Source organism: Thamnophis sirtalis, unplaced genomic scaffold, assembly GCF_051295495.1.
Source record: "Thamnophis sirtalis isolate CommonGarterSnake01/CBP01778 unplaced genomic scaffold, rThaSir2_p1.2 scaffold_10, whole genome shotgun sequence".
Taxonomy (NCBI): Eukaryota; Metazoa; Chordata; class Lepidosauria; order Squamata; family Natricidae; genus Thamnophis; species Thamnophis sirtalis.
This window is the reverse complement of record NW_028261390.1, coordinates 40,925,532-40,952,394: the sequence shown is the minus strand read 5'-3', so window position 1 is coordinate 40,952,394 and position 26,863 is coordinate 40,925,532. Positions and strand designations below refer to the sequence as shown.

At 41.8% G+C, this 26,863-nt stretch overlaps 1 protein-coding gene and 1 pseudogene across 3 annotated transcripts in view; both read right to left on the bottom strand.

The window, feature by feature from the left end:
- The window catches only part of PRDM5 (PR/SET domain 5), an 88,089-nt gene that overhangs the window by 48,031 nt on the left and 13,195 nt on the right, over positions 1-26,863 (bottom strand). For all 3 annotated transcript variants that reach the window (XM_087724436.1, XM_087724434.1, XM_087724435.1), the window contains exons 4-8: positions 24,312-24,507; positions 18,156-18,330; positions 16,792-16,884; positions 16,403-16,524; positions 6,859-6,938 (exon numbers count right to left, since the gene is read on the bottom strand). In XM_087724436.1, the coding sequence (XP_087580562.1) occupies positions 6,859-6,938; positions 16,403-16,524; positions 16,792-16,884; positions 18,156-18,330; positions 24,312-24,507 (666 nt within the window). The remainder of the gene's footprint in view (positions 1-6,858; positions 6,939-16,402; positions 16,525-16,791; positions 16,885-18,155; positions 18,331-24,311; positions 24,508-26,863) is intronic.
- On the bottom strand, positions 8,875-11,649 carry LOC106542750 (protein Hook homolog 2 pseudogene; annotated as a pseudogene).

Sequence of the window (26,863 nt, the reverse complement as noted above, 5' to 3'; positions counted from 1 at the left end):
GTGTGAGACTTAACCAAAAAACATTTCCTGGTCTGGAAATAAAACAATAGAAAATAATATTTTAAAGGGAAAGAAAGAAGTAAATGAACCATAAAATGTTATTTCTTAGTCAGGCGAATTCTGGTGAATTCTGATGTATAGTTTGCAAGTTTGCAAGTTTAATAACATTTATATGCTGCCCAATCCCGTAGGACTCCGGGCGGCTTACAGTACAGAAATAAATCAAAAAATAAAATACAGGGGGAAAAAAGATAGATTTAAAAACAGCACACTATGCACTCTGTTCTAAATGGAGCTGGACCATATTGTGGGGTCAACAGCCCCAGGCCTGCCGGAACAGCCAGGTTTTAATGGCTTTCCGGAAGGCCGGGAGAGTGGGAAGGGTCCTGATCTCTGCAGGTAGATCATTCCACAGGGCCGGGGCAGCTACAGAGAAAGACCTCTCCCGAGTAGTAGCCAACCGGCATTGCCCGGTCGACTGTACCCGAAGGAGGCCCAGCCTGTGAGATCTTATGGGTCGTTGGGAGGTATGTGGCAGGAGGTGGTCCTGCAGATATCCAGGTCCCAAGCCATGTAGGTAACAACCAGCACCTTGAAGCACATTCGGAGACCGATGGGAAGCCAGTGCAGTTCGCGGAGGATAGGTGTAACATGGGTGTACCTAGGTACACCCGATATCGCTCGCACAGCTGTATTCTGGACCAATTGTAGACTCCGAACACTCTTCAGGAGCAGCCCCAAGTAAAGCGCATTACAGTAATCAAGCCTAGAGGTGACGAGAGCATGAGTGATGATTTGAAGTGCCTCCCGGTCCAGGTAGGGCCACAACTGGTGCACCAGGCGAACCTGGGCAAAAGCACCCCTGGTCACAGCTGACAGGTGGTATTCTAATGTCAGCTGAGAATCTAGGAGGACACCCAAGTTGCGGACCCTCTCTGAGGGGTAAAGAGTTTCGCCCCCCCCCCCAGGCTGAGAGATGGAATATCTGGTTCATCCTTGGGGGGCAACATCAATAGCCACTTGGTCTTGTCTGGATTGAGTGCCAGCTTGTTTACTCCCATCCAGACCCTGACAGCCTCCAGGCACTGGCACATCACTTCTACCGCTTTGCTGAGTTAGCATGGGGCGGACAGATACAACTGGGTATCGTCCGCATATTGGTGGTATTTGATCCCGTGCCGACAAATAATCTCACCCAGCGGCTTCATGTAGATGTTAAATAGGAGGGGGGACAGGACCGAGCCCTGAGGCACCCCATACTTTAGGGGCCTAGGGGTCGACCTCTGTCCTCCAACCAACACCGACTGCGACCTATCCGAGAGGTAAGAGGAGAACCACCATAAAACGGTGCCTCCCACTCCCACCTCTCCCAGTCGTCGCAGAAGGATACCATGGTTGATGGTATCGAAGGCCACTGAGAGGTCAAGAAGCACCAGGATAGAGGAATGTCCTCTATCCCTGGCCCTCCAGAGATCATCGGTCAGCACGACCAAAGCAGTTTCGGTGGAGTAACCAGGCCTGAAACCCGACTGAAAGGGATCAAGATAATCTGCTTCATCCAAGGTCCGTCGGAGCTGAAAGGCCACCACCTTCTCAACAACCTTCCCTACAAAAGGGAGGTTGGAGACTGGACGGTAATTTTTAAGGATAGCTGGATCCAGAGAAGGCTTCTTAAGGAGGGGTCTTTCCACTGCATCCTTTAAGGGCAGTGGGAAAGATCCCTCCTGTAGAGAGGTATTAACAATCCTCTGGAGCCAGCCTCGTGTAACCTCCCTGCTGGTCGACACCAGCCAGTAGGGACACGGGTCCAGTAAACAGGTGGAGGCACTCACAGCTCCCATGGCCTTGTCCACTTCCTCAGGAGTGACAGGCTGGAACTCGCTCCAAGAAATCCGATCAAGGCCCACTCTCGGCATCTCTGCAGGTACTGTCCAAGTGGAGTCCAGGTCCGTCTGAATCTGAGCGACTTTGTCCGACAGAAACTGAACAAATTCCTCGGCTCTTCCCTGCAAGGGTTCACCCGCATCCCTCCCTTTCAGGAGGGAGGGGGTTATCCTAAACAGGGTGGCTGGGCGGGATTCTGAGGACGCAATGAGAGCGAAGAAATGCGTACATTTTGCCGCCCGAATCACCACTAGATAAGTCCTAATAAAGGCTCTTAATTGTGTTCGGTCAGATTCAGATTTACTGGCCCTCCAGCGTCGCTCTAAGTGTCTCTTTTGGCGCTATTAAACCAAGGGGCCCTCCTGGATCCATTGCTGCGGAGAGGCTGCAAAGGCGTGATCCAATCAAGAGCCCCAGCCGCCGCTCTGTTCCAAGCAGCGACCAAGGACTCTGTCGGATTGTGGGCAAGAGAGTCGGGTATCTCCCCAAGCTCCGCCTGAAATCTCAAAGGATCCATCAGGCGCCTAGGGCGGAACCATTTAATCGGTTCCACCTCCCTGCAGTGGGGGAGTAGTTTCTGAAAATCAAGCCTCAGTAGGAAGTGATCTGACCATGACAAGGGCAAGGTCTCTATGCCCTTCAGTTCCAGATCACATCTCCACTGTCCCGAGAGAAACACAAGGTCAAGAGTGTGTCCCGCTGTATGAGTCGGACCCTGAATTACCTGGGTCAAGTCCATGGCTGTCATGGAAGCCATGAACTCCTGCGCCCCACCAGAGCGTTCGCCGAGAGATGGCAGGTTGAAGTCCCCCAGTACTATAAGTCTGGGGAACTCAGCCGCCAGTCTGGCTACTGACTCCAGGAGCGAAGGCAGGGCTGTTGTAATGCAGCTGGGAGGTAGGTACGTTAACAACAGGGCCACTTGACCCCCAAGGTCCAGCTTCACCAGAAGGGACTCACACCCGACAGTCTCCGGAGTAGGGATCCCACGAGGTGCTAATGATTTCTGGATGACAACTGCCACTCCCCCATCCCTTTACTGGTGTCGTGGTTAGTGCAGCACCTGTAACCCTTCTGGGCACATTTCTGAGAGGGGGACTCCTCCCTCATGGCCCAGCCAGGTTTCAGTAATACATGCCAGATCTGCCCCCTCGTCTAGTATTAAGTCCCGGATGAGGGGAGCTTTCTGAATCATAGACCTGGCATTTAGGAGCAGCAACCTGAGACCAGGACCCTGACATCTCTTGCCACCTGGTCCTTGGGTTGAGTTTTCAGGGCCAGAACGAGGGATCGCTGTAACATAGTGAGCCCTCCTTCCCCGGTAATGGCCAGCCCTGAAACTCCCGTCGTACCTGCCTCTCCCAAACGTAACCGGGATGCTCCGGCCCATCCCCGTTTCCATAGACTCCTCCTCCCGTTCTACGGCCCCCGTTCTCCTTGGCAGGCCATTTACCCCATGCACTCCGGGCCAAGAGGCGGGTCCGGGCCCCCACCCACTTCTGCTTCTGCATTCAGTGGAGGGGTCTCCAGGCCGCACTCTCGGTCCCCTCATATATACAAACAGTCATTCCCAACATGCATGCCCCACTAAACCCTAAAACATAAATTACAATAAAACAGAGGATAAAGTTTAAAAACAGTTTAAAAAGTGGGATCATTCACTGACATACATACGACACGCATTCCACATACAAGAGCAGTCCGCACAGGTCTTAGTGGTTGTGCAAATAGTTCTTAGAGTTGTGCAAATAGTTCTTAGAGTTTGAAATGGTTAAATGGTTGAAAACCAGCAATAGTCCACAGGTGGCATAAGGAGGGTGTCTCGTCTTCCCCCTCTCCTGCAGGCCTGGAAAGGTCCAGAAGTCCGGGGCAGTTTAGGGGTGGCAGAGGGCCTCCCTATTCACTGTGAGTACCCCCACTCGTCCAAAGTCCAAGGCACTGTAATAAGCTGGGTGAAACAAGTGCTGTCCGAGCTGGTATTTAAGGGGCAGTGGCGGGTGGCGATGATCAAAGCAAGTGGGGTTGAAACAGCAAGTCCAGGGGTCCTGGAGTTATGGTTGAAGAAGGCTAGATATTCGAAAGCCCAGATAGAAGAGAGACAGATGTCAGGCAGGGGGAGCAGGAGAGGGCTCCACAGCAGCGATGGTGGGCTGAGGAAGAAACTCACCAAGAAGAAAATTCTAGTCACGCAAAAAACGGAGAAAGGAGGAGGCAGCGCTGATGAAAGGACCGAGCCAAAGAAGGAGGGGGGGAGGGGGCGTCCGGAAGGGCCATGGCGGCGGCAAATATAGCCAGTCACCCAATTCGCCCAGCCTTGACGGGCGCACAGGTCGTTCACCCCCCCTCCGGGGTGATGGTAGTCCAAAAAGATCCACAGAGGCTCACCAGATCAGGCTGGCAAAGTCAGGAGATATCGCAGGCGCCACGAGTCGATAAGAAACGCCGCCATCGCCAGCGCGTCGCCGCCATCAAGCAGCATAGATCGTTCAAAAGCCACTGAGCATTGCAAGGTCTGCCGATTACCTCCCTTCGACCGATTAGATCGCACAGATTGGGCCTCCTCCGGATTCCATCTGCCAGTCAATGTCGACTGGCGACTACACGGAGGAGAGCCTTTTCTGTTGCAGCTCCGACCCTGTGGATCGATCTCCCCGTCGAGATTCGTACCCTCACCACCATCCAGACCTTCCGCACGGCCCTTAAGACCTGGCTCTCCCAGCAGGCCTGGGGATAGGCTCTTAATTTACCCGCCCGAGTGTTGACTGTAGAATGCAAGTTGTGTTTTATTATTTTATTTTGTTCACTCACTGTTTGTCTTTTGTTATTGCACCCCCCTTCCCTGTGATTGTAAGCCGCCCTGAGTCCCCTCAGGGAGAAGGGCGGCCTATAAATCTTAATAAAATGTCTCGGGGGGAAAAAAAAGGTCTGGATCGTCCGGGAGTGACGACCTCCCCAGCTATCTGGTCTCTTCGGGTCTCCCGGATCTCAGTCATCCCCGGGGACCTTTCCGAAGTATTATGCTGTCAGTTGGTAAGGTTTCCCAGCGCTTTTTCGTCAGATTGAAACGGAGCGAAAAAGCGGAGCGGCCATTCCAAAACTCGCACATGCTGATAGTTTTTCCTTAATATTATAAACCTCTAAAAAGATTATCTAATCCAAGCACTGTGATCTGATCTTTAAAGACAATTCTAAATACTTGGCTAGATTGGAGTTTATGAAAGAATTGGCTTTGTACTCAACATCGGTGAAAAAAAATATTTTGCTTCTTACTGTTATAGAACGTGGGCCAAAACCTTGAAATAAAGTTGCTTAGATTTCATGAAGTACAAAGCCTTTTATAAAAGATTATATCTTCATGCCTAAAGACACTCTAGACATAGATAAACTAGTCTACAATAAAGTTCCATTTGCACTGGAAATAAACATATTTTTATATAAGAATATAAATCTTGTCCATCACTCACTTTAAGAGTACAGAAAGCCAAATATCTTACACATTAAAAAAAAACCTTCAGAAATGAATGCCTTGTAATAAACATTGAAAATTTGCTTGAGATTAACTGCATATATACTGTGGCTGTTATGATATCATAAGTAAGATATGACAACCTGCAATGACTTATCTTTATATATTTAAAAAAATAGCACATAAAGGAATAGTACATAAAACTCATAATTAAAATGAGAAAATGAATTTCATGCAGTTGACAAATGTTAATTTAATATATTAATTATATTAATATAATTATGTTATCAGACAAAATGTTAACATAAGTAATAACTCCAGTTTATTCCATATATAGGCCAATTTCCAAAATGTATCTGTAGCTGCATCAATCAAAACATAATTGGGAGTACATCAACTGCAGAATTTGGAAGTAGACTGTACTCTACTTAGAAAGTTAAATGCTATACTTCATTCTGAAAATAAACATGCTTCCAATTCTTAAGAGCTGTCGTTTGGTGTGGATAACATCTAATGATATGTCAGCCACAATAACAGATATTTTATCCTGCATGCTCTCTATCATTGACAGAGGTGAAACAGATACTTCTTTTCCTTAAGGTCTATAATTTATCTTCTTCTTTCAAACAATGTTCATAGACAAAAATATTTAATTATCAGGGACATAAGGGCTTAGCAGTTAAAGACGCTGACAGCCCAGGTTCAAAACCCAAATGCTGCGCAATGGGGTGCCTGCCCCAGCTCCTGCCCATCTAGAAGTTTGAAAGCATGAAAATGCAAGTAGATACATAGGTACCATTTCAGTGGGAAGGTAACATCATTCTGTGCACCTCGGCATCTAATCATGCTGGTCACATGACCACAGAAATGCCTTCAGACAATGCTGTCTCTCTCAACTAAGAAATGGAGATGAACACTGCCCCCTACAGTGGGACACAAGTGAATAGGGGAAACCTTTACTTTTACTTTGCTTTATCTTCCTCTTTCATTGACAGGCTGAAACAGATATTTCTTTTCTTTAAGATCTGTAATTTGGCTTCTTCTTTCAAATAATGTTCATGGTCAATTAAATATAAATATTTTAGTGCAGGATAAACGCACTAAATTGCATGACTAACAGTGCTAATAATATTTAGTAAAACAAATAATGCAAGAGAGACATTTGTTAAAAGAAGAATCATTTGATTTAAATGGCTATTAAATTATTCCTATTTATTTACCATCTTTTCACAATTTTAAGCATTCTGACTATACAGTAAAATGTAATATATATCTAACGCTAAATTGCTATCTCCAGGACAGGAAAGAAATACAAAATAGTGTTTTGCTTTAACTTTGATTTAACATGGCAATGAAAATAAATACTTAGGTTTCAGACTACTGTGTTCATCAGCTGGAAAAAAAACCCTGGATAATTTGTGTTTTTGCAGCTCTCAAGGGACTGATCTCTCTGGCCTCTACCCTAGAAAAGTTGAAACCTACTGGGGGTCAACCCTCACTCAACTGACCTTTCGATGCTCTTGAAGATTTGCTGCTGAAGAGCACCTCTTATTGCATACTGAGCACATCAGTCTCTTCCTAGAGTTTCCTAAAAGAGAAAAAAAAATACCACCGACAGCTTTAATAAAGAAGTACAAAGGATGGGGCCAAATGTTTTCACTGCCTATGCCATTTTTCACAGGTCATTTAATGGATACAAGAATTTTACACTCTTACTCCATCTCTAACATATTAAGTTACAAGACAGACTCTGTAGGTGTCCTCCAAAGATTTCGCCTATGAAATGTAGACCAAGAAAAGTTTCATTTCCCTTAAACAAAGCAATCTAATATAGTATCTGTGTAGAACTATTTCCATGTAGGCTAGAGGATGCCTATATAAGATTACATATAGTAATTACTGTTTTCAAGGAATATCATAAATATTTGCATAAAAGAAAGAATTAACTGGAAGTTCAAAAGTTACTCTGATTTTTAGTCTTATGGATTTCAGTATTCAAGTCACTGTAGTTTTCTTGGAAAGTTTTTCAGAAGTGGTTTGCCATTTCCTCTTTCCTTGGGCTGAAAGAAAGTGACTGTCACCAACTTTGTGCCTAACTCAGAACTAAAACTCACAATCTCCTGGTTCCCTAACCACTACACCAAAACTACACCAAACTGATTCTCAAGACAGCATTATAACTATATAAAACCTGAATCAGCACTGGCAGAAGAAACCTCAATATCTGTAACCAATTCCAGATAATATCTGACTCAGAAAGTATGTTCAGCTTTATTATAAACACAATTTCACTGAATAAAGACACAGACAACTTGAATATTATTTAGGTCTTTAATAATCTAAATAATTTGTGTGGCATAAAGCAACTTGCATCACAGGTAAAGATGGTAAAAATGCTAAAAGCAAGCAAGTTAGCATGAACAAAACATCTCTTCTCAAAGTGTTAAAGCAGCTGTGTCCTTTGAAAAGCTTATGTGGTCACTTCAGAGGCTATCCCCAGCTGCCTTCATATCTCTGATCATCAACAGAAGCTTGAGTTCACTGGTGGTCCCTGCACAAGTATTATCTGTGGAGCCACAAAGCATGAACATAAAATCCAGGCAAGCCTTCAAAGCAAATATTTGACTCTTCAAAGGTTGCAGCTACTTTAATGGTAGAGTGAAGGATGCTTCCTTCATATTAACATATGTTATGAAGTACTTCTCCGCTCTAATTAGCATTTTTTTTACATATTATAGCCTTTATTTGTAATGAAAAGATTCTAGAGACATATTCTCCCCCTCCCCACCCCCACATCCCTGCATGCCAGGTTTCTGTCCAATAGAAAAATAAAGAGGCAGAGACCTGCCTACATGAACAAATCGCTTTACAAAATGTATAATTTACAAATATAGGTTTACAAATATAGTAAACCTATATTTACTAAAAAAAATAAAAACAAAGTTTGAAGAAAAGATTTTAAAAGGAAACAGCTTCTTACAACTTCCAGGATGGAAGGGCGATCCAAAATTAGACAAGGCATACTAACAGAATAAAACAAGAGTATTTTTTTGTTAAGAAAAAGCACCAGACTCTAAATATTGCTGTGAAAACAGTATAGTTATAGGAATTCACTCAAATTGTTCATGGGCAGGACTGCAAGCTTTCCCTTTTCTTTAATTTTGTACCTAGGTATATTTATAGAGATTCAACTTGTGTTTTTTCTGCACTAATCCATTCTTGGAAGGTAACCATTAAGCAAAGCTATGTCTGATAAGCTTTAGGTGCTGCCACAATGGAAGGGGAAGCAGTTACTAGTTGTCATAGGACTCAAGCCTTAATCAAAAGTTCACATTCAGAGCTATCACTTCACTCTTGTACATTCACTTCTCAAGATGGGCTTGTATTCTCATTGTAGCAAAAGAGAGCCAATCTACCAAAAAATTACAATATCCTCCCTGCAGCATGAAATAAGCTTTTAACATGGCACACTTAAAAGGCTACAGAAATGCCATGCGTCGTGTAAAATGCAAGTAGTGGTGAAGAGCACTTCTCTAGTGGACTTGTTTTACAACAGCTTCCAGCAGTGTGTAGTGAAAGAACAGTCAGGTAAGTTTAGGTTTGCTGGGGAAAAGCCAACTTTTGTCTGCCCCATGCCCCATTCATCTGGTTTTAGAGGCAAAAGCTCAGTGAAGGAGGACTCTTGAACAGCAGAAAATTACTTTCAGCAATACGAACGGAGGCTGGAATTCCCAGACAAACACCATTGCACAGAGTAAGAGCTCAAACTGAACCCCCGCTTTTGGCTAAACTCAAAGCACACATGCACTAAACAGTTTTTCCAGATCACAATCCGTAAGACGACTCCTCTGTATCAAAGCAACAAGGGCTGAGTTCGGCTCAGATGACCCCAATGAGTATTGGTGGCCAATCTTTGCTGGGCCAAGAAGAACTGGACTGTTGGAGGATTGGACGATCGCTTTTCTGTAGCTCGTTGGTGCAGTGTTAGGCCCATATTATACCAGACAGTGATGGTAAGTTTTTCTTCTTGCTCCTGCTGAGATTTTGTCTTCTCAAAATCAGACCTGTCCTTAACAAAGGAAGAGGGCCTCACCTCTAGGTGGCTTATTTTCTTATCTTTTTCTTGCAGCTGGTTCTTCAAAGCCTGAATCTCCAAAGGAACTATGTGAGGCTGTTGCTTGGGGTCTAGCTTCTTGATGACTGTGCAGGCGTTTATACCGCTCCTTCAGTGGTGGGTTTCAATTTTTTTTTGAACCTACTCTGTGGGTGTGGCCTCCTTTGTGGGAGTGGCTTGCCAGCCATGTGACCTGGTGGGAGAGGCTTGCCAGCCATGTGTTTTCTTTCTTTCTCTCTCTCTCTCTCTCTTTCCTTTTGTCTCTCTGTCCCTTTTTCCTTTTTTTCTTTCATCTCTCTCACTTTTTCTTTCTTTTTTTCTTTCTTTCTTTTTTTCTTTCTTTCTTTCTTCCTTTCTTTCTCTTTCTCTCTCTGTGTGAGTCTGTCTGTCTGTCTGTCTGTCTGTCTCTCTCTCTCTCTCTCTCTCTGTGTGTGTGTGGTGGGTTTCAAAATTTTTTGGAATCTCTTCTGTAGGTATGGCCTGCTTTCCGGGTCCACTGCATGAGCCTCATGCAAATTCTCTAGGTGCTCTTCCAGTTTCTTCTTCAATAGGGGAGAATCTTCTGCTTTGCTTCCTTGCTCTTGGAGGGTACGCTGGAGCTTGGCCACTTGAGCCTTAAGCTCAGAGATCTGTTGTTGGCTCAGCCTTTGCTGTGGCTCTAACTGGTTTTTACTGCGGTTTGATTCTTCCAGGAGTCCTTGCAATTCAGCCTGTTCCTGTTGGTATGATACCTCCTGAGCACACAACATTTTATTCTTGTGATGTAGCCATACGATGGTCTCCTTTAATTCTGCTGGCATGATTTCAGCTGCTAAATTATCCATTGGAGAAGAAATGTCTTCCAATATAGCATCTGCTTGGTTTAGGAATTTCTGCTGCACCTGAGCACATTGCAGTTCCTCATTAGCCTCCCGAAGGGCCTCCCACTCTTTGATCAGTCTCTCCTTTTCTTTTACCAGTGCCTCAAACTTCTCCTTCAAATTTTTATATTCAAATTGCCACTTCTCTGCCTTCAAGGCTTCCTCTCCATGTTTGCTGTGGTGCTCTTGCACCTGTCTTTTATGGGCTTTTAGTTGGGCACGGACAACATTGGCCCGCTGCAGCTCTTCCTCCAGCTTATAGGTGCGCTGCATATAAACTGTGTTTCGCTCTTCTAGCAGGCGGACCTGCCAATGCAGGTCCCCCAAGTTTTCCAGTTTCTTTTTGTAAGAATCTACCATGGCCTCCAGGCACCCCACTCTGTCTGACGAATGGCTAAGTATATCCATTTCATCTTTGAGGGATTGTGCTTCCTCTGCCAGGCTCATCAGCTTCTCGTTAGGGTGTTGCAGGTCCTGTACCTCCTTCTCCAGATCTTCACAGCGAATTCGAAAATCATCTCTACCATTTTCCAGCCGGAAGTTCTCCTCTTGCAGCTGTTCTATCTGTGACTGAAGTAAAAGCAACTTCTTGCCAGTGAGTCCAGCAGCATCTGACTCCAGAGAGCATTTTTGCTCCCGAAGGGTCTTGTTCTCCAGCACCAGTAAGGTTTTTTTCCTCCATTAAAATGGAGATCGGATGCTCCAAGTCATGAAAATGTAGGCACATGTCATCTGTCTACTCTAGGTCATCACTGAGGAAGTAATACTTTCGGGACTGACTGTCGAAGTTCCCGTATGTCTCTGAACTTAATGTGTCCGATGAATCTTTGGTCAACAGCTCCTGAATAGCTGCCGTAACAACATGCTGAACGGATTCTTCCAAGGTCATGATTTGCTGGATGTAATCTTGCTTCTTCTCACAGCTGATGGCACAGCCTAGTATCAACTGTAGTAATTTCCCAAGCTCGGCCAGATCAGACAGCTCTCCAACCAAGGCTACATCAGGCAACAGCTGCTCTGGGACTTGGTGGCCCAGCACATCTTGGGAGTACTCAACCACACTTTGCAGGGCCTTCTTCAGGTTGCTCACCTTCAGTCTCCAATTGTCACCAGTGTCATCCTTAATCCGTAGGAGCCATGTTTCATTGAACCAAGATGGATCTATCTTGTGTAGCACCTGGGCAATTGTTACCCCACTGGTCAAATCTTCCATCTTAATAGATGGTGATGGAACATGGAAAGTTTGCATCCAAGTGAGAAGCGCCCCGCATCGCTCGCCGAGTCCCATCTCGCCCATGGCTCCGCCGCTCGCAGGAGCAGCAGTAGTCTTCCAAGCGCCATGCCTCCTAGAGTGGCCCTCGAGCCCCGTCCTGACATCACCGACATCTCTAATTAGCATTTTAAGAGAACTAACTACTATTACTAATTAAACAAAGAATCATATTCTTGCCTTCTGGAAGAAACACAACAGGTCATCTTCTTTGTGACAACCTTTTGCTGCTAGTTGAAGCACTCATGTAACTGGATGTGATTTTACAATATTTTTGTGGCAGTTATTAAGAAAACACGGTAGTCATAAATGGAAATCCATTCATTCAAGTGGATGTTTTTTTTCCAGAAACCAGGGGGGAAAAAGATTGAAACTGACAACAACATTGCAAATTTTGGTCATGCGATTACAGAACATTTCGACCAATTGTAAAGATCATTTGCCAAGCATCCAATGTGTCCCATGACCACCGAGGGAGTATAGTGTGACCATTTGCAACAGCCAGGGCGTGCTTTAAAAACCATAAAGTACCTGTTCCATGGCCATTATAAATGCAAATGATCTTTAAGCAACTGGGTTGTAAATTGAGGATTATCTGTAATTTTTCTCAAGGCTTAATATATCCAATTCTTTAAGCTCTTTTCATACATTCTAATCTTCCAATTGTCTTTATTATCCTTTTTTTGGAACTGAGGTAATTTTGCTGAACCAAGCTTAAAATCTTTAAAATTTGGGGTTGGGTCTGACCAAAGTAGAATGGATGAAACTACTATAGCAGAAACATGTTTTTTTAAAAAAAAAGAGTGATACAAATACCTTTAGTGCATAATTTTAATTCAATTTAAAGTTGTATATACCCTATTTTAACTTTGGCACCAACTTGTCTCACTCCAATTTAATGAACTATCAGTACTATTTGAGTGTAGTACTCCAAATTTAGTTTTAATTTAGTTTTGTTTAGTTTAGATTAAATTCAGTTCAGTATTAGAGTATACCATAGCATTGCATAGCATTAGTATTAGTATAGTAATTGTATTAGTATAGTACAGTGCTATTAGAACTGCAATGTTTTAAGTGAACTTAGAGATCAATCCCTTTTTTATTAACACTAGAATATTCCTAAGTATCAATATCATGATCAGTTTGTAAATTGTTCAATCATCCCTTTACCCATTTTTGGACATAGGAAGAATATTTTCTCTCTTCTAGCTAACTGGCATTTATCAAACCCTTTAGTCCTTGAGGATTTCTCAAACATCAGAGATAAGGGATTGAGTGTTTCTCAATCACAACATTGTGTGCCAACCTCATCAATTTCATATGTGGATTTCTACTCTGCTGCCTAGGGAATTGCAGTAGTCCTGAATATTTAGATTCATTTTGACCATATTTCTGTCAGTCTGATGGAACAGATTTGTGTGTTAGAGAAGCTTTTTTCACCTCATCTTTGCTGTCCTGAACAAATTCTAAACTTTCACTTTCTGGACATTAGTTTTTTAGTTCCAGACTACATGGACATAAACCTCCTTTTTGACATGATCTTCTTTCCATTTTGCTTATATGTTCCTTTTTGTTTTCAGAACTTTCCCACTATGCTTTCTAAATAAAGACTTCTCTTGTGGGAGTCCATTTTTGCTCCCTACTAGAATTGTTGCAATTTGTATTTTAAGATCTATTTCTCTGAAAACTTCCATCAAATTGAAGCTCTTTTTCCTATTAGCTTTTCATGTCATTTATTGAATTTATTTTACTACATTTATATATTACGAGACTGAAACCAACAGGAGGTGACTTTATAAATGAGTGGAGTACATCACAGGATTGGCCCAGATCACTTAAGGTATTGTGGGGAAGAGCTGGTGGGTGCTTCTGCTCTTCTGAGAGACAAAAATTCTAATTTGTATCAGAGTCACAGATTAGACGCATCGTTGGAAAGCAGTTCAAACATCTCCCTAATTCACTACTGTATAAGGAAGCGATAGTATAGCAAAATCAGACTTGCAAGATTCTTTTTTAAATAGTAATTTATTAAAAATGACAGTGATAAAAATACAAACTTAAAAAAATGTGCAGAAAAATAGAAAAAAGAAAAAATATATAAAGAAAAATATAAATTACTTCCCCCTTATTCACAATATAAACAATATTAATAAGTTATCATCTTTTCTTAAAATACAACTAGCAACTCTTCTTCTGTAGGGAGGCAGAGGATCTTAAAATTATCTTGTGTTTAAAAATATCTTTTAATATATACATCGTTAAAAAGCATTTTGCTACTTTCTGTATTTTTAAATAGAGTTTGAGTATTCTTCTCTTTTAATTTTAATTTTTAGTTCCTTGCAGTTTCCTCTAGTGTACAACCTTCAAAGTCCCGTCCTGTTTTTTTAAAGAACTCAAACTAAAAGCATTTTCTCATGGGAAGAATTCTTTACAATTAATTCCAAAATGATATTTCAAATCCATATAGATCCTTAGTTGATTTGCCATTTTATAAAATCAAAGTTCTGACTACCTTTTTGTCATTTATTTAAAAAAAACCTTATTAACTTCTTGCTAAGGAAGCTCACCCAATATTTTCAGACTTGTTGATCCAAAGCTCCTCATAATTGAAAAGCAGCTAAAAAACCATTTGCAAAAGTGATTACAAAAAGAAGTATGTGAACCAGGTGTCCTTTTGAAGGTGCTAACTATAGTTTGAGTCAGATGGCTATTCCCTCTTCTCCCACAGTTCTAAACCCATCAGAGACTGTCTTGTGGTCTCCTTGCAAATTGCAACTGTCTGGAATACTTTGGGGCAATCTCCTATCCTATCCTATCCTTTTCCAGAGATGACTTGTGAGTAGCCAGTTCTTCATTCCGCCATTGTCTAAAGGTGGAGCCATCTTCAGTTTATCATTTTTTTCTCAAAGACTGTATTACAGCCAATCTCCATAAAAGCAAGTTTATCCTTCTTGTGGAATTGATTCCCTGGTCTGTTCTACTTAGTAGACTGACATATTTTGCACCAGCAGACCATCATTTAGATATATCCGATCTAACAAATTTGTCAGTTTTCTAGAGTATGGAAAAATAATAATAGAGGTTTGAAAAATATTACAAGAACAACATTTGCATTTTTTTTCATCCAGAAAATGGGAGGCAACCCTCCACTCCACCAACAGGTACCTAACAGGAGGATTGGGAAATCTCCATTTTAACAAAATTAATAGAATATATAAAATATAAATAAATGTAGTTGTCAAGATTGCTGCATCCAAAATGACTTGTTTTCCCTTTTTAAAAAAATGTTTTAAAAGGCTCCAAGAATCTAGTTTTCTTGGTTGTATTTGTTGACAGAGACTATGGTACCTGAAACCAAATATCTCCAAATATCAACACCTTTTCTATAGCTAATTACTGACTTCCAATGCTACATTCTGGCCCTCTCCTTTTGATTGTAGGAACAGGTAATGCTACTATCTTGTTCCTATACACAGAAAAAGTCATTTTTCATTGGATAAATTATGGACGTTCTTCTGTCATGTTCTTGATCCTTGCTTTCACAGATAACACATTTCACATGCAGTTTTTAATTCAATTTCTCATAGTAGAAAACTAAAAACTACAATGACTTGTCTGTCTTCTGCATCCTTTAGAGATCTTCAATCATGGAATCTTTTCTTCTCCTAAGTACACAGACCCTATTTCACCCATGTAATCAACTTCTAGCTGTTTATTCACTAGGCTTGCTCCAGTATTTCTGTATCTTCTTGAATGTGCCTAGATGATTTCACTATTCAATTTGTTGCTGACCCCTTTCTCATGAACTGAAATATTGCCACTTGTTGATATTTTTTCAAGGTTTGCTACACATTTATATATATTCTGGACTGTTTTGTATCAAGAAAACATGCTTATTACAGGCAAACTCCTGCTAGCTCTGTCTATTCATTCCACAAGCTTTTTCCCTGAAGCCAAGCTGCCTTACACCCCACCTTATGATTTCTATTTATTCAGCAAGAGGCTATCATCCGATCACTTCTAATGGATAAGAAGATCTTAGCATCCGTATGTTTTTGCTACTTTAATCAGCCTAATGAATGCAGTTTCATGTTGCAAGCTTTGTTCCTTTGCCTGCAATGTTACAACACATATAGAAAAGAAGTGAATTTTGTGCCGTAACACTACAGTTACAAAAGAAACATATGAATTGGGGAAAATATTCCCATTTGAAACTTGCACATGACTAATGCACTATGTTTTGTCAGGTTCTTTAAAATCAATTTCAAAATGTGAACACAAACACTAAAATCAGTTGATTTGTATATTCAGGAATCAGTTAGCTGTATACTTTTTTTGAGGGCGGTCTAAAAACAACATAGGGTAATCATAAAGAGACCCATATTTAAGTGGGGCAGTGAGAGCAACAACACACCTATTATTCTGAGCAGAAATTACCTTCCCAGAAACTGATCCTGGGAAATCACCCTCCATTTTTCATTTTCTGTCTAGACCATGCTGTTCATTTGGCCACATGTAGAAGGATGAAAAGGCCTTGATATAAATGCTTGTGAGTCTGCGATGCTGCTTCAGTATCAGCAACTGCTCAACCATCACAAGTGAAGATGATGACAACGACAACAGATTCTTATGGCTTTTTACAAAAACTAGTGTTCCGAATTACCTTCCTCTGAATTTGAACCTTCACTTGTAGCTCCCACAATTTGTTAAAAAAAAAAAAAGCATAATCTTTCCTTAACTGTGCATTAATACATTCTAAAACTGGTGAAATTTCTCCTTAGTAATGACAATTCCAATATGTTATTTACCAGTGTGAACATTTTCTTTGTGCTTTTTCAAGGCATCCTTACTCTTGAACCTCTTCCCACAGCTGATAGCCTTGCATACGAACCTAGCATCTCCTCGGCATGCTTCTTTGTGTTGTTCAAAACTGATGTCAGGTGATTGAAGAAGAGAAAAATAAGGCATCAAATAATCTACTCCTGGAAATGTAATCTTGAAAGGCATTTGAATGCACATGCTGGGCAGCAGACTTTTAGCCCACTTCATGCATAACTTACTGCATGTTGGGACAAAAGTAGTTTCCTTCTCACATAATTAAGTGTTCACAAGGCAACTATGAAATCTGAAAGCAAGCAAACATGCAAAGAGGAGTCAGCAGCAAGATGAGAGTAGTCCAGTAATTAAGACAGGGAACCTCAATTCTGAGCTGAAGGATATGTTGCAAATAGAACACTGAGAACTTCTTGAACAATTTCCTGGATTCACATTTTCTGTGCACTGAAGGACACTGTAAGGAAAGAGAAAATTAGGAAAGAGAAAAAAAGAGGATATGATTATTATTATTGTTATTATTTATTCATTAAACATGAAACTCAGTCAACTGAACATTCAAAAATGCATCACAAGTACCATTGACTGGTGCTAATGGTTGATACGGGTTGTTGTTGTTGTTGTTGTTATTCTATGTATGATGTACACTGAAGATGGCATTTAATGTCATGGTACATTAATGTCATGGTACATTGTGCAATGACAATAAAGTAAACTAAAAAAATCTCAGGTCAAACGATCAGTCTTCAACTGTTTTTGCGATGTGACTGATTTTGTGCATACATAAAGAAACACGTATCTATTCTGCATTTTACTTATACAAAAATGCTTACACTAATTATATATATACAAAATTGAGTCAGTCATGTGGGATGACTGATTCAGTTTACAACCATGATGGAAAGGCCATCCTAATATTAGGGCTACCTCATTACATTCAAAAATGGGCATGGCCTTGATTTATTTGCTTACTTATGCAAAATATAAGTGGTTTTTCATAATTAACAGAAAAACCAGATCACAAGTTTAAAACAATATAGAAATAATTTTTAAAAAGTAGTTCAAGTAAAATAAAGTAGTTCAAGTAAAAATTGTTAAAAATAAAATGCTAAAACTATAAACACTTTAACTCCCATCATATATATAATAACTTGTATTTTATAAAGATACCATCCCAGACTGCAAATAAAAAATATTTTTCCCAAAAAATAATGTAAAGTACTTGCATAATTTTCTTGAATTAATGTACAACACTTATTTCAGATTATTCATTTAAGATTTTTTTTAAAGAAAACAAACATTTTCAATATATTTCCAAATCCAAATTTTAAAATAACTTGAATGTTTATAAAATGTCACTATCAATTTTTAATATTGTTATTGTTATTGTTTTTAATATATACACTTATGAAAGTATCTTGCTCACTCTGTTTATGACTGTGTGCATCTAACATCCCAGCATCCACACTGGGATAATATTACATTGGCTTAGATAAGTTTGATAAAGGAGCCATAACAGAATAAAGTGATGCTGATTAAGCATGTCTTCATGATGTTCTGTTTATACATAGTTTTTGTCCCATTCATATTACATGTTTATTATATATCTCCATGAAACACCTAGCAAAGTTCAAAACTAAATTTGCTGTAGTTCGTAAAACATTCACTGGCAAAAAATATTTCCGTATGGTATTATTGACTTTATAGTTTCAAATGCCACAGACTTACTGCCTTTGTAAAGCTTGCTTTACTGGGAATTTCTTTCCACAATTCCTGCATTTGAATTCTTTTTCTTCACTGGGTTTTTGATGCAATGTCTGAAGGTGTTCAGCTAATATTTCCTGGCTTGCAAAACTAGATTCACAGTTTGGACAAGCATGGTCCTCTTTGCAGGGAAAACAATCTACATGGTAGAGAAAAGACACAAATTCAAGAAAGAAATTAGTTCTTTGTAGAAACATTGCAATAGGTTTTGTTCTAAGAGAAAGCTGTCCAACTTTTATCATGCAGAGATCAACACAGTGATAGAGGCCAGACTGCAAACAAATTTGAAAACAAGAATAAGCTAAATGTCATTACGATTGCTTCCTATATATTTCATAATTTCTTATTATGTTTTATTAAGAATTACAACTGAATCACAATGTTGAGAATGCAAATAGCTTAAGATTCTAGAAGTATCACTTTTAGATGGAGGATTATAATATTTATAATAGCCTTTTCTGTATAGAAACATATACATTCATACTATCTTATGCAAAGAACAATAAAGAAGAAACATTTATCGAAAGTAAAGTCACTATACCTATCTACATCTTTCTGACCTTACAAATCATTCACAGGTGAAGCTAGGCAAAATCACATCAGATACCTGTACAATTTGCACAGGAGCCCCCCAGGCTGTGTGCTCTCTCCACTTCTCTTCTCTCTATAAACCAATGACTGCATCTCCAAAGATCCCTACGTTAAAGTACTGACATTTGCAGATGATACAACAGTGATTGTTCTTATTCGAGACAACGACAAATCTGCATACAGACGGGAGGTTGAACAACTAGCCTTGTGGTGCAAACGGAAATATCTTGAATTAAAAACACACTCAAAACTGTAGAAATGGTGGTAGATTTTAAGAGAAACCATCTTATACTACCACCTCTTACAATACTAGACAACACAGTATCAACAGTAGAGTCCTTCAAGTTTCTAGGTTCTATCATATCTCAAGACTTAAAATGGACCCCTAACATCAAAAACATCATCAAAAAAGCACAACAAAGAATATTCTTTCTGCATCAATTCAGAAAGCTCAAACTGCCCAAAAAGCTGCTGATGCAGTTCTACAGAGGAATTATTGAGTCTGTCATCTGCACCTCTATAACTGTCTGGTTTGGCTCTGCAACCAAACCAGACAGACACAGACTTCAACAGATAATTAGAACTGCAGAAAAAAACAATTGCTACCAACCTGCCTATATACTGCACAAGTCAAAAAGAGGGCTGAGAATATATCTACAGATCCCTCACATCCTGTACATAAATTGTTTCAACTTCTACCCTCAAAACGACACTATAGGACACTGCACACCAGAACAACTACACACAATGATAGTTTCCTCCCCGAATGCCATCACTCTGCTAAACAACTAAGTCCCACCACACTGTCAAACTATTGACTAAGACTTTATTATTATTATTATTCCTCTTCCTTCCTATTACCTATCTCCTCCCACTTATGATGATAACCATGTTGCTTGTAGTTTTACTATTTATATTGTTCTGTTGGTTTCTTGTTGCTGTTAATTGCAAAGTCATGTCTGACCCATCGTGACCCCATGGACGTTACTCCAGGCCCTCCTATCCTGTGGAGTCCATTTTTCATTTCATTTCATTTTCCCTTTATTTATATGCCGCCCTTTTCCCTGGGGGGACTCAGGGCGGCTCACAGTTCAAAAAAGGGGGCGGGGAAGGACAAACAATTTCCAACATACAGACAATACAACATATTAAAAAACACAACAGCCACACAAATTCGAGTGGGGTTAGAGTCTTAACCCCAGGCCAGCCGGGACAGCCAGATCTTTAGGGCAGCGCGGAAGGACTGGAGGGTGGTGAGGGTCCGAATCTCCACAGGGAGTTCGTTCCAGAGGGTCGGAGCAGCCACCGAGAAGGCTCTCCTCCGGGTAGTTGCCAGTCTACACTGGCTAGATGATGGAATTCGGAGGAGGCCCAATCTATGCGATTGTATCGGTCTAGTGGAGGTAATTGGCAGTAGGCGGTCTCTCAAGTACCCAGGTCCAATACCATGAAGGACTTTGTAGGTGATAAGTAGCACCTTGAATCGCACCCGGAGATCAACAGGTAGCCAGTGCAGCTCGCGGAGGATAGGTGTTACGTGGGTGAACCGAGGTGCACCCACGATTGCTCGCGCGGCCGCATTCTGGACCAGCTGAAGTCGCCGAATGCTCTTCAAGGGCAGCCCCATGTAGAGCACATTGCAGTATTCCAGCCTAGAGGTCACAAGGGCACGAGTGACTGTTGTGAGGGCCTCCCGGTTCAGGTAGGGACGCAACTGGTGCACCAGGCGAACCTGGGCAAATGCCCCCCTGGTCACAGTTGACAAATGATGTTCGAAAGTCAGCTGTGGGTCCAGGAGGACTCCCAAGTTGCGAACCCTGTCTGAGGGGCGTACAATTTGACCCCCCAGCCTGAGAGATGGAACACTTGGCCAATTCACGGGAGGGAAACACAGCAGCCACTCGGTCTTTTCTGGATTGAGCACAAGTTTGTTGACCCCCATCCAGTCTTTAACAGCCTCAAGACCCTGGCTCATCACATCCATTGCTTCGTTGAGTTGGCACGGGACGGACAGATACAACTGAGTATCATCCACATACTGGTGGTATTTTATCCCGTGCCGTCGAATGATCTCACCCAGCGGTTTCATGTAGATGTTGAAAAGAAGGGGGGACAGGACCGAACCCTGCGGCACCCCATACATTAGGGGCCTAGGGGTCGACCTCTGCCCTCCGACCAACACCGACTGCGACCTGTCCGAGAGGTAAGAGGAGAACCACTGTAAAACAGCGCCTCCCACCCCCACCTCCCGCAGTCGTCGCAGAAGGATACCATGGTCGATGGTATCGAAAGCCGCCGAGAGGTCAAGGAGCACCAGGATGGAGGCGTGGCCTCCATCCCTGGCTCTCCAGAGATCATCGGTCAACGCGACCAAAGCGGTTTCTGTGCTGCAGCCGGGTCTGAAGCCTGACTGGAATGGATCGAGATAGCTGGCTTCCTCCAAGGACCGCTGGAGCTGAAAGGCCACCACCTTCTCAACAACCTTCCCCACAAAGGGGAGGTTGGAAACCGGACGGTAGTTATTTAAAACGGCTGGATCCAAGGATGGTTTCTTCAGGAGGGGTCTCACCACCGCCGCCTTTAAAGCGGGGGGAAAGACCCCCTCCCGTACAGAGGCGGTAACAACCGCCTGGATCCAGCCTCGTGTCACCTCTCTGCTGTTTACAACCAGCCAGGAGGGGCACAGGTCCAGCACACATGTGGAGGCACCTACAGCTCTCATCGCCTTGTCCACATCCTCAGGGGTAACAGCTTGAAACTCAATCCAGCGATGGCTTACCAGATTATCCCTTAGTGCCTCGGCTGGTTCTGCAGAATTGGAGTCCAGGTCCGCCCGGAACCGAGCAACCTTGTCTGCGAGGAATTGGACGTAATCCTCAGCCCTGCCCTGCAGCGGATCGCCCGTGTCCCTCCTATTTAGGAGGGAACGGGTTATCCTAAACAGGGCGGCTGGGCGCGACTCGGCAGACGCAACCAGAGAGGCAATGTGTGTTCTCTTAGCCGTCCTAATTGCTCGAATGTATTCTCTGGTGCAGGTTGTTAAAAGTGCTCGGCTCGATTAGGATTTACTGGACCTCCATAAGTGCTCTAGGCGTCTCCTTTGGCGCTTCCTCTCCCGGAGTTCCTCAGTAAACCAAGGAGCCCTCCAGGATCCACTGCCTCGGAGCGGCCGTAGAGGCACAATCCGGTTAAGAGACCTCGTTGCTGCCAAGTTCCAGGCCGCAACCAGTGTCTCCGCCGGACTGCGGGCGAGAGTATCAGGAATAACCCCAAGCTCCGTCTGGAACCCCAAAGGGTCCATAAGTCGCCTGGGGCGGAACCACCTGGTCGGTTCCTCCTCCCTACAGTGGGGGTTTGGTCTCCGAAAGTCAAGCCTCAATAGGTAGTGGTCTGACCATGACAGGGGCAAGATCTCGCTACCCCTCAGACCAAGATCACAATTCCACTGCTCCGAGAGGAATACGAGGTCAAGTGTGTGACCCACTAAGTGGGTTGGTCCTCGGATTACTTGGGTCAAGCCCATGGTTGTCATGGAAGCCATGAACTCCTGCGCTCCATCAGAGTGTTCACCGAGCGAAGGCAAATTGAAATCCCCCAGAACCATAAGTCTGGGGAACTCAACTGCCAGCTCGGCTATCGACTCGAGGAGCGAGGGGAGGGCTGCTGCAACGCAGTTAGGAGGCAGGTACATTAGCAGCAGACCCACTTGACCCTTGAGGTCCAGCTTCACTAGCAGGGACTCACACCCGACAAGCTCCGGAGCAGGGATCCTACGAGGTGCTAGAGACTCTCGGATAACAATGGCCACACCCCCACCCCTTCTCTGAGCTCTCGGCAGATGGAGCACCTGAAAACCCTCTGGGCACATCTCTACGAGGGGGACTCCTCCCTCCGGGCCCAGCCAGGTCTCAGTAATACATGCCAGGTCTGCCCTCTCGTCTAAAATTAAGTCCCGAACGAGAGGAGCTTTATGAACTACAGACCTGGCATTTAGCGACAACAGCCTGAGGCCAGGGTCCTGATTACTCACACCACCTGGCCTTGGAGTGGGACTCATAGGGCCGGAAGGAGGGATCTCTGTGACGTAGCGAGCCCTCCTTCCCCGGTAATGGCCTGCCCTAAAGTCCCCACCATATCTGCCCCTCCCTGTTAAGACCGTAATGCTCCGGCCCACTCCCATGTCCGTGGTCCCCCTATCCACCCCCATAACATCCGCGTGCTCCGGCAGGCCCTTCGAAACAAGCATTCTGCGGCTGGGATTGACCAAGGCCCCTCTAATACTTCTGCAGAGCACTCAGTATAGAGGGTGCCTGGGTGAGGCCCCAGCCTATTCAGACATACACAATCACAACACCATGCAGTCCCCACTAACAATTTAAAAAACACAGAGAGAAATACAACAATGATAGGGGTTAAAAGTGGGCACATACACCAACAGTCACATCATTCACACCTCATTCATAAAATGCGGAGACTAAGTTGCGCAATCTCGGATGGGACAAAGTGAGAAGGGGGAAGGGGAGGTACTCCGCTCCTCTCCCTTCCTATGGCAGTTAGTTGTTAAATAGTTAAGAGCCCAGCTCCAATCCATTGACGGTATACAGGGGGGGAGGGTGGCGTTTCCCCCCTCTGATAAGGTCGCAAAATCCCAAAAAAGTCCAGATGGTTAAACGGACTGCCAAGGATGTTGGATCCGGGTTGCCAAACGTATAGCAGAACGTAGGGTCTGGATAGCCGGAGTGATGTCACTAGGGCAGCAAGAGGTAATGCTGATTGAGCCGATATAGTTTGTTCGTAGGTGTAAAACTCTGAGGGCTGCAGTTGTAGGCGGGATGGATAAGAGCCAATTAAGGAGATGGTAAAGATGGCAAGGTCATGCCTACTGCTTTCAGTTTGTTTCCTAGTATGATTTGATTGCTTATTAATAACCTATGACTATCACTAAGTGTTGTATCTTATGATTACCAAGCTCTTGTTACTCATGACTATAACCACGGTGATTGTATTTTTACGATTTATATTGTTCTGTTTCCTAATGTAATTTAATTGCTTATTAGTAACCTATGTCTATCACTAAATATTGTAACTTATGCTTCTTGATGAATGTATTTTTTCTTTTCTTCCCTTTATGTACACTGAGAGCATATGCACCAAAGACCAAAGACACTTGGCCAACAAAGAATTCTATTCTATTTCATTCTTGATTCCACCATATTCATATATAAAGTCATATATTAAGGTTTGTTCTTTAAACTTCTCAACTCTTTCTTTTTTAGATTATATCATCTCCATTCTAACATAATTATTTTCCCTTTTCTTTTGACTCTTTCATTCTTCTTTGAAATTTTTGCTTTGTGATTTGAATCTCACTCATTCTGCTTGTAGCCTAACTAATTCAACATATATCTTTTGTACTGGTCACTCATTTTTGCATTCAATTCACATTCATTCAGTATCCATTCATTCTTCTCACTATCAAGAGATGTTTTAAATTAGAAGTTAAAATTATTTTAAAATTATTCATCATACCTTTTTCATTATTTTGTTGCAATTCCTTATGAGTGCCATTACTGTTGTTGTTGCTATCCTCTTCTTCCTGGTTAATAATGCCTTCCTCTTCATTTTCTTCCTCTACTTCTTCCATATCACTATCAAGGTAACCAATCAAGAGTTCGGTATCTGTTTCAATATCCTCAATAGCTAGATAGAAAATGTTTTCTCCTTCCTGTTGGGAGAAAAAATTATTTTAGAAATTCACTATTATTAAATCTATTTCTAAAACAAGAAGTTATTTGAGTCATCAAGAAACAATTAGAACTTACTGAAATTAATCACAGTAGTTCACAGGTAGTCCTCAACTTACAACCACAATGAAGCCCAAAATTTCAGTTGTTAAGTGAGACATTTGTTAAGTGAGTTTTGCTTAATTTTACAACCTTTCTTGCCATAGTTGTTGTGAATGACTGCGGCTATTAAGTTAATAACTCAGTTGTTAAGTGAATTTGGCTTTGCTCATTAGAAAGTCACAAAAACACATGACCATGGGACACAGCAACGGTCATAAATATGAACCAATTGCCAAGCATCTGAATTCTAAATTCTGATCACGTAATCATGGGGATGCTGCAAAGGTTGTGTAACAATGAAAAATAGTCATGTCACTTTTTTCAGTGCCATTGTAACTTAGAACAGTTATTAAACAAACTGATGTAAGTTGAGGACTACCCATACTAGATATGATAGAAAAACGTGGGTTAAACAGCATCACCACCAGATGGATTTGTAACTGGTTGACCAACCATACTCAACATGTAGTTCTTAATGGAACTAATAGTACACTGAGGGAAGTACTGTAAGGAGTGTAGTACCCCAAGGTAGTATCTTAGACTCTTTAGTACTCTTTAGTATTTTCATACTTAATTTAGATGAGGGAATAAAAGAATAACTCATCAAATCTGCATACAATACTAAGCTGACAGGAATATTCAACACTCCAGAAGAAAGGCTCAAGATCCAATAGGAACACTGGGCCTTATCTAACAAAATGAAATTCAGTGGTGAGAAAAGAGTTTACACTTAGGCAAGAGAAACCAAATCTACTTGTATAGAATAAGTGGAATCTTGCTCAATAGCAGCAACTGCGAGAGGGATCTAGGAGTCCTAGCAGACAACCATTTAAATATGAGCCAGCATGCTGCAGCTGCCAAAAAAGCCAATGCAATCCTAGGCTGCATTAACCAAAGGATAGAATCAAGATCACATGAAGTGTTAATACTGCTTTATAATGCCTTGGTAAGACCTCACTTAGAATACTGCATCCAGTTTTGGTCACCACAATATAAAACAGATGCCAAGATTCTGGAAAGATTGAATAGAAGAGCAACAACAATAATTAGAGGACTGAAAACTAAAACAAATGAAAAACAGTTGTACATCTAGTGTAATGAAAAGAAGGACATGATAGCAGGTGACATAACAGCAGTGTGAGGCTGTCACAAAGAAGATGGGGTCAACCCATTACCCAAAGTACCTGAAGACAAAAAAAGAAGCAATGGATGGAAACCAACCATTGAGAAAGACAACCTACAACTAAGGAGAAATTTCCTGACAGTTAGAACAATTAATCAGTGGAACAACTTGCCTCCAGAAATTGTGGGTGTCAACACTGGAGGTTTTCAAGAACAGATTGGACAACATTTGTCTGAAATGTTATAGGGTTTCCTGCTTGAGCTGGGGGTTGGACTACAAGACTTGCAAGGAGCCTTCCAACTCTGTTATAACTTCATGGTTATGTCCATGGTTTGAAACTGGCACAATCACAGTCATTTTAAATAACCACATTTCTACCTTGGAGGCAATACATTTATCATGAATATCTCAAAGATGAAACATGACAACAAAATTGTGAACTCCAATATGTTTATTATATAATAATATAATTACAAAACTTAATATTCACAAAGTGTACTTAAAATTACAGTTTTATAATTCTGTTTTATAATGACATAGGATAGAATCTGTTTCTATTTAGGTTAATGTTTAATTACTGCATTTTCATATATCACTAAAAATGATAAAAAGTCACCAACTAAATGAGTTTTATTTTATAAAGAGATTTCAATTTAAAACCTGTCACAATTTTGCCTATATCAACTGTAAACAAATTATCTTTAAACTGAAAAAATAAATTGCTTATGTGGTCTTTGTGGCAACTTACACCACTGCCCATCATCCCCCAACATCCAATCAATTTTTTCAATCTAAAAAAAGGAATGTTTACATTTCTAAAATTAGAAATAAAGTTGTTATTCTTAGAAAAGTATAGCCAAAATATTGTTTTAAATTTAGTCAAGTTCCAGAAAAAAAGTAAGGTAAGCTGCAGGAATTGTTTCATAAATTATTGTTTTGTAAGTGGACACTCTTTGTGATTATCATTTTGTAAATGTACAGCCAGGACAGCATCTTCATTAGCTTATGACATGTTTTCAAATCTAAACTTGCTCATGAAACAACATACTTACAAATGTACTTTAAACATTACAAAAACAGTTTAGAATAACACTTCCCTCTGCTCCTAATAC